General features: G+C 44.9%; 1 protein-coding gene across 1 annotated transcript in view; it reads right to left on the reverse strand.

Moving 5' to 3' along the window:
• VCPIP1 (valosin containing protein interacting protein 1) overlaps window positions 1-13,168 on the reverse strand; it is a 212,955-nt gene that overhangs the window by 133,838 nt on the left and 65,949 nt on the right. Inside the window, exon 2 of the mRNA XM_069621134.1 lies at window positions 8,807-8,893. Within this exon, the coding sequence (XP_069477235.1) occupies window positions 8,807-8,893 (87 nt within the window). The remainder of the gene's footprint in view (window positions 1-8,806; window positions 8,894-13,168) is intronic.

Consider the following 13,168-nt stretch of genomic DNA (forward strand, 5'->3'; position numbering starts at 1 on the left):
GTGGAGAAAAAGAATCTTAGTTTCCAGGAACATAAGATCTGGCTGAAGTCTGGGAGTTTGGAGGGGGGGGGGGGTCCAGAGGGAGGAGCCAGCCGAGGAAAGGGATCTACCTCCCACGTTCTACTTGGAGAAACGTTTGACATGCAGAGAGTTGGAGCCAGAGGACTGAAGGACTCTGGCCAGTAGGTATTTAGGGAGGTCAAGCTGGATGTAAAGAGGTCCCATGCCCCCGACAGTCTTGTGGATGATGATCTGGGTGACTGAGATCCAATGGTTTGTAATTAGGCGCTGGACAGTGGTTCCTTCGTATCCAATGTGTGTCAACTTCTACATACGTTAGGTGTTTGTACCACTTGTAGATTTATTGTCTACCCAGTAATTTAAACATAGGTTGTTACTCTTGTGACATACATGTTACATATACTACCATTACATTAGTGCCGACACGTGTTTCAACCCTTGAGGTCTTTCTCAAGGCAATTGTGGGGTTAGCTTGTACCCGGATGGTTGAAAGTGATTCTCATATAGGCAGCAATAGTAATGGGTAGTACCTTCAGCCCTCGGTTGAGGGTCCGTGTGGTCTCTCAAGTCTTGCAGTGATGTGCTTCAGTAAGCGATGGTTTGAAACGTTGAAACACGTGTTGGCACTAATGTAATGGTAGTATATGTAGCATGTATGTCATAAGAGTGACAACTTATGTTTAAATTACTGGAGAAACAATAAATCGGCAAGTGTTACAAACACCTAACGTGTGTGGAAATTGACACTCATTGGATACTAAGGAACCACGGTCCCGCGCCCAATTACAAACCATTGGATCTCAGTCACCCAGATCAGCATTTACAAACACTGGGGCATCAGGAGCTTTGTCCCCCTGAGATCCACCAATAGGCGGCAGGCAACATAAAGAGGAAACCATGCATACACCAGCGCAAGACCCACAGTTCCAACAAGCTGTAAACACCACTTTAACAGTCTTGTGGATGATGCAAAGGGTCTTGAATTTGATCCTTGTGGTCACCAGTAGCAAGTGGAGAGATTTTAGGGCTGGAGATGCGGTCCCTTGGCTTGACGCAAAGGTAAAGTCTTGCAGTCCTATTCTGGATTAGTTGATGGGAGCGAAGGGAGTAAAGAGGCAGATTGAGGAAACGGCTATTGCAGTAGTCTAGCATAGAGAAAATCAGTGCTCTGGAGATGTTGAGCTTCTGGGGAAGGTGAGGAAAGTTAGAATGCCCCCAAGGAGATGCAACAGAAAGTGTCCCGTTGTCAGCAAGCATAAGACAGAGCAGACCTGGATATAAAATAAATAACAGTAGCATCTTAGTAGTATTTAAGGTTGACCGCCGTTTGATGAGGGTTTTACATCAGTTTAAATGATTAAAGGTTGGCACATGATACGCGCTGCAGGTTCAGAACGTGTTCCAGGCACTGGAGTATCTTTGAAATAATGGTGTGCCTTCACCATGGCATGGTTTCCATGCGTTTCTTCAAAGCCAGTGGATTGTCCTCTTAAAATATCTAGCCAGAGTATGCGCATTCCTCTCAAATTGGATGCTCGGAGTAAATCATTCCGTACGATCGGAAGTCCAAAGTAGTGTTGGAATGTCAGGGTTAGATGTGCCTCCCAAAACGTCAGACTGATTTGTGTTTAATTAAACCATCAGGCCATCTACAAATTTTCTAACAGCACCACAAGAATATTGTTCTTCCACAGTATAATGTGACCCATGGCGTTAGGTCATTGTTACTGCACTTAGGCTACCACACCTGGAGGAACAAATAGCAGAGTCCCTAGAAGGCCCTGTCACCCCAGAGGACGTGGCAGCAGTCATCAGATCACTACCCACCGGGAAGGCACCAGGACCAGATGGACTCCCAGGAGAGTTCTATAAGACTTATGGAGACACACTGGCCCCGTTATTGTCCCAAGTGTTCAATGAGGCATATGAATTAGGCCACCTCCCGGACACCATGAGGGGAGCAACCATCATCCCGCTGCTAAAGCCCAATAAGGATGCCACAGAATGTGGATCATATAGACCCCTGTCCCTACTAAACGCAGACAGCAAGATCCTGACAACAATACTAGCTATGAGGCTGCGCAGGGCCATCCCGATCCTAATCCACCAAGACCAAACAGGGTATGTGCCAGGCAGGACTATCACTGAAAATTTACGGAAACTGCACCATGTCATTTACAGCACCGAACGTACACAGGAGAAATGTGCGGTAGCGTCCCTAGACGCCTCCAGAGCATTTGACTCGGTGCGCTGGAAATGGCTACTGGCTACCATGTCCAAAATGGGAATGGAGCCCAGTTTCATTAAATGGGTCACACTCATCTACACCGACCCAGCAGCCAGAGTGCGTATCAACAACACCTTTTCAGACAAATGGAGGTTATCCCGAGGCACCAGACAGGGCTGCCCCCTGTCCCCTATGCTGTACATTATTGCCATCGAACCTGTTGCAGCATACATTTAGGCAGGAATATGGAGATGCAGGCATCGAGATAGACGGGGTAACCCATTTACTCTCTATGTATGCAGATGACATGCTCCTCTACCTGAAGAACCCCGAATACATACTGCCTTATATATTGGAGACTTTGGAAGGGTTTCACAGAGTTACGGGGATCCAAATCAACCACAGTAAATCCTGCCCGTTCCCCCTAGCGGCCCTGAGCGGGCTTGGGGCCAACGAGCTCCCCACACTAGCCTTAAAATGGGAACCCAGCTCCTTTAAATATCTGGGTATCACAATCCATCGAGACCCAAATATGGAACACGCTCTTAACACAATCAGGGCAAAGGAAGGCCTAGTGAAATCAATGGACTTCTGGGGCAGGCTCCCGCTTTCGGTGGCTGGCAGAGTGGGACTGCTCAAAATGGTAGCATTACCCAGGCTGCTTTATCATTTCACCAACGCGCCATACAATATACCACGTCAATTCTTTAACAACCTGCATAAGCTCTGCAGGAAATTCCTATGGCAAGAAGGAAGGCACAGAGTCGCCCTGGACACGATGCAGAGACCCTATGACAAAGGCGGCCTAAAGGTTCCCAACTTTGAACTTCACTATCTGGCTGGACAGCTGAAACATGTGATCCAATGGATGGCAGACGACGCCTCTACTGACACCCGCCTGCTGCAGCCAGGAATCACCCAAATGCTGCTAAGAGACCTGCTATGGGCTGAGTCAGGCCAAAAACACCGGTATCCGCATTTGATCCAACTCGGAATCCAGATTTGGAAAAGAGCCTGCAAAGCTATGGACCTAAAAGACCCTTACTCCCCACAGATTCCGATAGCTGCAATCATGGCAAACAGACCGGGGAGTCGGTAAATAATAAGGGACACATGGGAGCTATGTGGCGTTGCCATCCTGGGGGACCTGGTGGATGAACCGGGCATCTTGACCTTTGCTGAACTACATGAAGCCTCAGGAATACACACGGGACAGTTCCTACTACACAACGCTGTGGTAAAAAGTTTAGCTGCTCGCTGGCCATCAATGGAAAACTTAGACACCGGACACGAAGGGATCGAAAGCTTACTGGCGGCAGCAGAAGGGGGCCATGAGACCTCTAGGATCTACAAAACACTGCTTTACAACACTGCCCAGCACGACCTCAAGTGCATGGCGAAGTGGAAAACGGAACTTGGACAGCAATTCCAAGAGGCAGAGTGGGAAACCATCACTAGATACCACAAAAAAGTATCTAAAATGCCAGGTTTCAGCTAATACAATTCTACATAATGAACAGAGCATACCTCACCCCAGAAATCATCTCTAGATTCAGGGGAGCCAGCACCAGGGGATGCCCCAAGTGTAACAAACCCCAGGCGAACATGACCCATATGTTCTGGGGGTGCCCCACTATACAAACCTTTTGGGCACAAATCAAAACCAATGTTGCCGAGGCTGACATCACCCTGGAGGTGCAAACGCCCACAGCATGCATTCTGGGAAGAAACCCCAGGAAGAGGAAAAATAGGCCGCTTAATAGGCTAAAGGACCTAATGTGTATATACTTGTGAAACGACGCATCGCCATGAGTTGGAAACGCCCCCAGGCCCCGAGCTTAGCAACGTGGTGGAAAGACCTCCGCAAATGGACACAGGCCGAAACAGGGGCCTGGGAGATCGCCCAACGCCAACAAGGACAGGACTCCTCCGACGATCTACTGCAATGGGTGGAGCTCACAGTGACGCTATTCAGCCCCAAGATGGTGGACTCCTCGGGCGAAAGCACGATCATTCCAGAATGAAAAAACATATATACTTACGGTATAGTTTACAACGGTCTTGATGGGCGGGAGGGTGGGTGGGAGGTAAAGGAGGGAGGGTGTTCTAAGGGAGTTATATGAGGCCCTGCTGGTTGTATTGTTACAAAATGCAATAAATAAATTTAAAAAAATAAATAAAAGAAGGCACGTGTCCAAGCTGTGTGCCCCTTCTCAAATCCCGCAGATGTATTGCGATATTAGGGCTAGTTAATATTTCTCCCTTAGCCGAGCAGCAGTTTCTGGATTTCTTTCTGAAGAGCCAGTAGGTTACCCCCAAACACTTTAATCTTGGTACTGGTGTGAGGGAGTTTGTTAATGACCGTTAATGACCGTTATAGCTGGTACAATTGTGGGATTAACCTAATGGTCTGCTGAAAGCTGAGGGAACCGGAGGCACTGGGCACCCAAACAATCATGCAACGTAAGTGGCTCCTTAAAAAATAATAAAAAAGGGCTGCCGAGTTGGATCTGGGTGCTTTTCAGGAAAGAAAAGAAAAAACACGTTGGCTTGTTTTAAAGTGTATACCCCTGCTCCAGTGCACCCGAATTTTGCTTCTGCAATAGTTAAATACCATGCACCTGAAAGCCGCAGATTACAGTTAATGGCTCAAACTAACGTGTTACCGCATAGAGCAGTGGTATTCAAACTGTGGGTCGCGACCCCCTAGGGGTCCGCGGGTGCATCCCAGGGGGGCCCTGAGAGCTCAGCATGAAAAAAGATTTTTTTTTTTTCTTTTTCTTTTTTTTTAGATTGGAAGAAATGGGCAGGGGTGGCCCTCATGGGCGGGCTGAAGCATGAAACTGTCTCAGGCAACAATGAAAAAGTGGCCCACAGTTGTAAATGGATATTCATTCCTTTAGTCACAGACTGGGCCTCATTACTACTATGGCGGACCAGTAACAACGGTGCTGGTAAGCTACCGGCACCTTTGCTACCGTTCCGCCATAGTAAGAGTTGTGCTCGTGGGTGCTTGACAGCCCCCGCCAGGTCTGACCTCAGCTCGTCGGATGCACCGGCACCGTTATTAACGGTGCATCCGAGCTCCCCATTCCCATTTGAGCCATATGGGGCTCAAATGGGAATGGGGATCTACCGGCACCTTCGAAAGGGCAATTATCATGTCCGCCTAACTCGGCATGACCTAGTAATTGCCCATTCGCGGGTGCCAGACCCGGATGCAACTCCAGTGGCAGCCGTGCCGGTTTTACCGGCACAGCTACCGCCAGAGTAGTTATGAAGCCCACTGTTTCAATAGTACCCAAAGGGGTGCTTTGTGTTAAAATGTAAGTAAATTGTGATATATTCAGCAACAATGGTCAACATTACTAACTGCATAGTTAAGTAACTCATCAAAATGGTCCACATTGGCCAAAATGGTGGCCCATTTTGATTGGCCCAAACTAGCATTTTACATTTTTGGTACAGGCATTGCCCTATAGGCCTGTCCGAGCCTGGCGGCTCATCCATAATGGCAAGAGGCGCCCACCCAGTGGCCCCTCACCCATTATGGAGGAGCTAAGGAGCCAGCCCAGTGAAACAGTGAGCACTCCCTCAGCTGCTTTATCCAGCTAATGGAGTGCTCCTGGGCTGGCTGAACTGTCAAAGGGAAACACTGTTTCCCTTTGACAGTTCAGTTTAGTTCCCCAGCCGCACATGCTCACTGAGCCATGCAAGTGCTGGGGCGTTTTGCTTCGCCAGCATTGCATAGCTCATTGGAAATGCTGGCTGGGGCACTGCATGTCTGTATGTCCGAGGGGGAGCTCCTGCGCCTCCTCGCACATACGGACAGAGCAGCTGGAGCAGGCCGTTTCAGCACCCACACACAGGCCAATGCAGAAGGTACGTTTATGTTCATTGTTTTTATTTAAACATGTGTATGGCTGCGTTATGAGTGAGTGTATGGTGATGGATGCTCATGTGAATGATAGAGTGATTGCTGTATGAATGTGCAGCGCCTTGCATATACACATAATCATGTTCATTGTGTTAGGACCAGTGGGGCCCAGGGGACAGGGATGGTATCTTTTTACCGGACATCTATCATTCAAAACCCTCTGCCTTGTCCACAAGGCTTTCTGGGGCCTGGGTCCAAAATACCTTCAGCTATTCCTCCGCAAATACCTCCCCTCTCGAGCTCTTCACTCCTCTACCTCCAACTCCCTCAGGGTCAGTCGTTTATCAAAGAAACGAGCTGGGGGTAGATCTCCGTCTTCGGCTGGGGCCTCCCTCTGGAACAGCGCCCTGCCACTCTAAAACTTGAGGAGAACCATCTTTCTTCCTGAACTTATCAGACCTACCCTGTCTGCTGCCTTAAACGTAGCACTTGCAAATTGCTGGCTGCACTACCACTGTTTGTTGCCTTTATTATTTATTTATTTATTTATTGTTATTTATCTGTTTCTCCTCTGCTTCGCACTTTCCACTTCTCCCCCCTTCCATGCACTTTTCCCCTCACACTTGCGCGTTCTCAATGTCACTGGGCCTAGTAAGATCGCTGTTTTATTCTCCTCTGTTCCCCTCCCTTGCCTTGTCACGCTCTGAAACACTTGTGAACGAGCGCGATAGAAATAAAATATCAATGCCTCCCCCCTGGACTCCCAGCAACAATTGCAAACTGTTTGGCTATTTACCCATTTTTTGTTAAAAGTATGCTCTACAATGCAACATTTTAACCTATTTAAAAAAAATTCACAGGGGGAAACCCCCCCGAACCTCCCTTTAATGCCCCTCCACTTAAAAAAGATTCACCAGCCGCCACTGGCCCTCAGACTGTGTTGGGAACGGGACGGGGGAACCGAGGGACTATGGTGGGAGCACAATGGGCGGGAACCATGGGATAGTGATGGGAGCAGAGTGGGGAGAGCCCTGGGTGTGTGATGGGGTGGGGAGAGACCAGCGACTGGGTAGGAGTGGGATGAGGGAGCCCAGCGACTTTGATGGGAGCAGGTGACGGCGCGCAATATATACTGTCCATTTGGCATTTCTGTGGGGTCCCGACCTGCCCAAATTTTGCTCAGGGGGGCCCTGGCCAAAAAAGTTTGGAGACCACTGGCAAAGAGCCAGAGCCCCTTGGTTGGGTCTAGGAAAGATATGCCCCTGTGGTTTGGAGCTCGAGGGGGATTTAATTCATTTCTTAACAGTTTGTAGGTTTTTAATTTAAGGAAACTTTGGATAAGGCCTCATCATCAGTGCCACAATGCCCAAGGGCTGTTTGTGCGCTTTACAAATGAAATAAAAAAATAAACATGTGCGGGAGATTTTTTTTAAATGACCAACAATGATGGAACATTTTTATCCGATTTAGCTAATTTTATTAAGTATGCTTTTAAAGAAATCAATGAACATGGGAATGTTGTATTTTAGCCTTGTTGGATGACTAACTGGGGGCGTTTTAAATGTGTCAATGATGCTGTATATTTTGCTGGTGTTTATATTGTATGCATCATTAAGATTTTAAACTTTTAATGGACGTTGTGTCCGAATAAAAATGTATCCCATCTCTCTCCTAGCTGTACTTGAATGCAATAGTTTCAGTTTAGAACGATCACCAATAGCCAAAAAAAAAAAAAAAAAAAGCTAAAAAAAAAAAAAAAGGCTAAAAAAAAAAAAAGGATTGTGAAAGTCTCTTAGCTTTTTAGTAGACACGGTCAAGGCATTTTACAGGCATTGCCATATTAGTAGTACCTGCCTGGCCATAAAATGGCAATGCTGTTCGGAACGGTTTAAAAGCCAGAACTGTTGGCTTTGTACTCGTTTTTAAAAACAGGAATTCAGTGCTAGGGACAGATGCAAATGGCATACATGGTTTATAAAGCAAGTAGCAAACAGCTACAATTCAGCCATTACATTTCAGAAGGCTGCTTAGAAACAATGCCACCCACTTGTAAGCACAAAGCTGGCTCAAAGAGGTCCCAATTGGGGAACTTCCGAATGGGAAGAACAGGCAGGTAGTGGGTGGGTGGGTGGGAATGGCAAACGGTACTAGCATCGCCATGGGTGGTTAAAAAGGTAAACATCCACAAGCTCTGTGTATCCCCTCAGATTCCCATGCCAATTGTTTGGGCTTATAGCAAGTCTTTACATCACCACCAATGGGCAACACAAATAATAGAGATTAAAAAAAAACACTTATTACGGGTAGAGAATACCGTTTTTGCTGGCATGGCTTGAAAAGCAAAATGCACAGAGACCGGACAAGAGGCATTTGATAAGATAGAAAACATTTTGGAAAGGTACTAGCCAACGTGGCCACTTTAGCAGACAAATGCAGATGTTTGGCTTAGCTGCAAAACCACAGCGGAAACATGTCTTCATAGCCATATAAAGTGGGCGCATAGAAACGAGCAGCGTCGAAAACTGATATTTGTAAAACAAATCTTTAACTTGGAGGGAGACCAAGATCAAGCCAAGTGTAGGGTGGTGACCTCGGACAGTGTTTCTTGGAAGAAGGTAAATTGCCACAAAGAAACAATCCGGACCACATTTGAAGCTTAAAGAAAAATGAAAGCATTTTACCCATATTTTTCTTCATTATGTTGTAGAAAACTCCGCCTTGCTGGAACAAATGAGGAAGACCTTTAGCATACGACCAAACATCTTCACCTAAAATTTAAAAACAGATGCGGTTACTCTCCTTCTATGCAATTAATGGATCAGATAATTCAAACTTTAAAATGCGGGATTGTCAGTTACTGAATACAAGTTTTTCCATTAGTAAAAAAATAACATGGCTCTGAAAAAACAATCCATAGTATTGCACAATCTATATATTTTTGTTAAACACTATGTTCGGGGTTGGCTGCAGCCAGTTGGTGGGCTGAAATGTTGGCCCATGGTCGGCATACCAGTCTGGGGTGTACTGGTGATGGTGAAATCTGACCAACCCCACCCATTCGCCCTCCACAGGGCAGGGCCTGGCCCTTTGCCATCAGAATAGGCGATTTTGGGAGATAACTTCCTATTTTTGAAATCGGCTATGACAAAATACAACATACACAAGGCTATAGCAGACCCCCACGTGCATGTCCGCTACAGACCTGTGCAACGCTGGGTGGCATCACTAGTTATACATATGTAACACCCCATAGATTACCCTGCCTCAAATAAATCTGTACAAAATAGATGAAGGGTCAATCTATGTGTTTTTAAACTTCTCTATAGTAAAAAAAATAAACAAAGGCCACTTATTAGTCAGTCAATGTAATTCTCCAGCAGTGGTACAGGGTTGCTTGGGTGTGGCTGCCATATAATGGCTGTTTAATACACTGCAAGTCTCATTTCCCTACGCTCTCCATGCATTTGGTCAGATCATTTAAAAATTGAAATTTCTCCCACTCTGAATTTTAAAAAGGAAAAACCATCTAACATACCGAAATCCGTTTTTGAGCGGAATTTAAAAAAAATCACTAGCAGCAGGCTCTCAGAAGGAATGCTGGAAATTATGAACACCACCAATGATGATGACTCATGTGAACACTTAATATCAACATACAATCATGGTATGACAATTATTAGACCTCCATGCCCCCCTAAAAAATAAGAAAGTCCGACCCAACACTAACCATCAAAAATGGTTTAATGCGGAAGCTATTGAACTCAAGAAGGGAAAAAGGAATCTTGAGAGGAGATGGCTTATAGAACCATCTGAAACTAATAAAGCAAATTGGAAGGATGCAGACCGCATCTATAAAGCCAAAATTATAGATTTGAAGAAAAATCACTACAATAACATCATTAGTACTGCGTCAAACTCCACTGGAAAGCTCTTCCAGATCCTAAAATCATTGGACAAACCTACCACTCTCACTCCACCCTTCCAACAAACTGACATGGATTGCGAGAAAGTCCAAACCGCATTTCATAATAAAATTGTCAAAGCCAGAGAAAACATCACAAACTGGCAGACTACAAACGCCTCATTTGACACCAACCTTCTAGAGAATAAGACCAAACCAGGAAACCCCAAATTTCATTTCAAGCCCATCACTCTCGATGAAATGATAAAAACACTGTCCGGCATGAGATGTACGTCATGTTTGGAAAATGTTTTATCTCCAAAACTTATCTTGGACAACATAACTATCGTTGCCCCCTTCTTTACAAGAATGGTTAACGCTTCCTTTAGGGATTTAACAGTACCAAACATCATTTAAACTGTCACAGTCACCCCCCTGCCAAAGACACCAGACCTAAACCAGCAAGACCCAGCCAACCTTAGACCTATAACCAACTGCAATTTTCTGTTGAAAATATTGGATAAAGTGGCTACAGAACAACTTCAGAGCTATGTGGATGACAATAACTTATTACATCCACAGCAGTCTGGATTTCAATCCAGCCATAGTACGGAATCTGCTCTGCTGGATCTTCAGACAGAAATGCCTTCAATATTAAATAAAGGCAAATCAGGTCTTCTGATATTGCTGGACCTCTCGGCAGCATTTGACTTGCTGGACCACACAAAACTCCGAGAAGCCCTAGAAATATCTGGAAATTGCTCATCAGGGGCAACTGAATGGATAGCTTCATTCCTCCAAGATAGACAATCGAGGATTGTCTGGGGAGATAAAACATCTAATACTAAACCAGTAAACTGTGGCGTCCCACACGGAGCACGTTTCTCCCCACTTCTTTTCAATCTTTACATGCACTATCTTTGTATCATGCTCTCCCAAATGGGTATATTCTTTACAAACTTTGCGGATGATACCCAGCTGGTTTTCGAACTTAGCGGGGACTATAATAAGACAGTGACATGCTTTCATCCTTATACATCATCATAGAATGCTGGATGAAAGCAAACTGGATGTGTCTGAACGGCTCCAAGACCGAGCTCATGATATTTGGTTCCACACAGGCCAGAAAAGAAAACTGAACCCACTCTACTCCTCATTTTCTATTAAAAACACCCAAATACCAATCTCAGAAAAAGTGAAGACTTTAGGAGTTTACCTTCAAGCTTACCTAAAGAAAAATTGTCAATACCATCAGATATTACTAAAAAAAAAAAAAATAATAAAAAAAATCAGACCTTTGTAGGACCGAAAGAATAGTACAACCATCGCTAGAGCTACCATATTATCCAGATTGGATTATGGTAATGCCCTACTTCTAGGAGCGAATAGCAACTGCGTAAAAAAATGTCAGGTGATTCAAAATAATGCCATCAGGACCATCACAGGAAGAACTAGGAGGGAACACATCACTGGCGAAAGGAAGGCCCTACACTGGTTGGCCATGAATGAAAGAATCACGTTTAAATCTCTCACGATGGTACACCGTTGCTTATACGGAAATGCTCCAGTTTACCTTAAGAAACATTTCAACTGGTACGCACCAATTAGGCAGCTCAGATCCTCTAATACAGGCCAATTGCAAACCTTCACAACAAAAAAGCAGCATGGACTTGGAAAAGCTTTTCCGACTTTTAAGTATAAAAAAATGGAACGAACTTCCTACCTCAATGAAGCTCGAGTCCAATTACATTTCCTTCCGCAAAAAATTGAAAAGACTACTTTTCAATTAAATTTGCAAAATAGGCTAAATCTCCAGAGGAAATCGGTCATCTCTCTTGTGTCCTGTTTTCACTATCTGTTGTCCCGTCTTTCTGTCAGCGCTCCGATGCCTGTGTGCTTACAGCGCTTTATAAACAAATAAATAAAATAAATAATGTCATTACGGAACGAAGATATATACACTAACGGTTGCAAAGTCGTATTCCATTATTGTCCCAACAGGGCCTCTTGTTATTAAGTGCTGCTTGTTCAGTATGTCTAAGGTGGTTAGTCCATGTGTTACCATGTGTACGTTTTTTTGATACTTGGGAAAACAGGTTTCCTCTTTGTGCTATTTCTGAACAGTTTGAAAGGTCCGATAGTGCGAGTCCCAATGGTGTAAATTCAGAAAAAGGTTGAACGGATTTATCAAAACTCTACGGCTGCCTCTTGTGATCCCTACCACAAGATCAACACATCAAAGAACCTTTTGACAGAACTTTTCAGAATGTTCCTGGTAGTCTGACAGACCAGTCTCCTCAAAACCATAAACGTATAGTTTATTTATAGGACTACATAGAGCCAGATATATATTATATTTTTGGCCAATAAATTGAATAACCCTTTTAGTAACTGTCATTTTGAAAAGGTTACCTGTGTGTCTAAAGTACTCCTAATCCATGTTCCATATTTCTCCATACTCGAGGGATGAGAACAAGAGTGTAATGCGCAGCAGAAACACCCTACGATCACTTGCACATGCTTATTGCGCAATACCTCCTCTACGCCCAACCATTCAGTACTTTTAGCTGCCCCCTCCTTCCACTCTTCTCTGCAAAACTTAATCTGAATGAAAAGGGTTGCGGGCATGTTTTTTTTTTTTTAGCATTTCCTTTACACGAATCACCTGGGGGGCACGAAGTTGTGACCGATGAAGGCGTTTCCAGAACTAAGGTCCCTTGTGGATCATCTCAGACAGCAGAGTACCTTTTGTGAGTGCCAATCAAAGCAGCAGGCTTCAATTCTAGACAATTCTTGGATTACGGCAATAGAAAATGAAGACAGGATATGTTCAATGGGTGTTCATTTCAGATAAATTGGTTTGCCTTCAAGATCAATGCACAACTTCCATGGTTCTTCAGCCAGGGTCCAGAACGGGTTGCAGAGAGAACAGATGCTTTCCTGCCACTAATCCGCCCAATGTTTCTGCAACTGCTAAAGAAAGCAACCGGCACTCTAATGATGCAGTTATCTCTTGAACCATTAACTTGCAGGATTTCAGGGACAATGGAGACTACCTTTAACGTCCCAGATAGCTTCAGATTGCTGGGCGCCAAGTATAGTGAAAAGCCATCAAGCAGTCAGGGAGCTTTAGGGCAGATGG

This window comes from Ambystoma mexicanum, chromosome 5q (genome assembly GCF_040938575.1).
Source record: "Ambystoma mexicanum isolate Mex_15411 chromosome 5q, UKY_AmexF1_1, whole genome shotgun sequence".
Taxonomy (NCBI): domain Eukaryota; kingdom Metazoa; phylum Chordata; class Amphibia; order Caudata; family Ambystomatidae; genus Ambystoma; species Ambystoma mexicanum.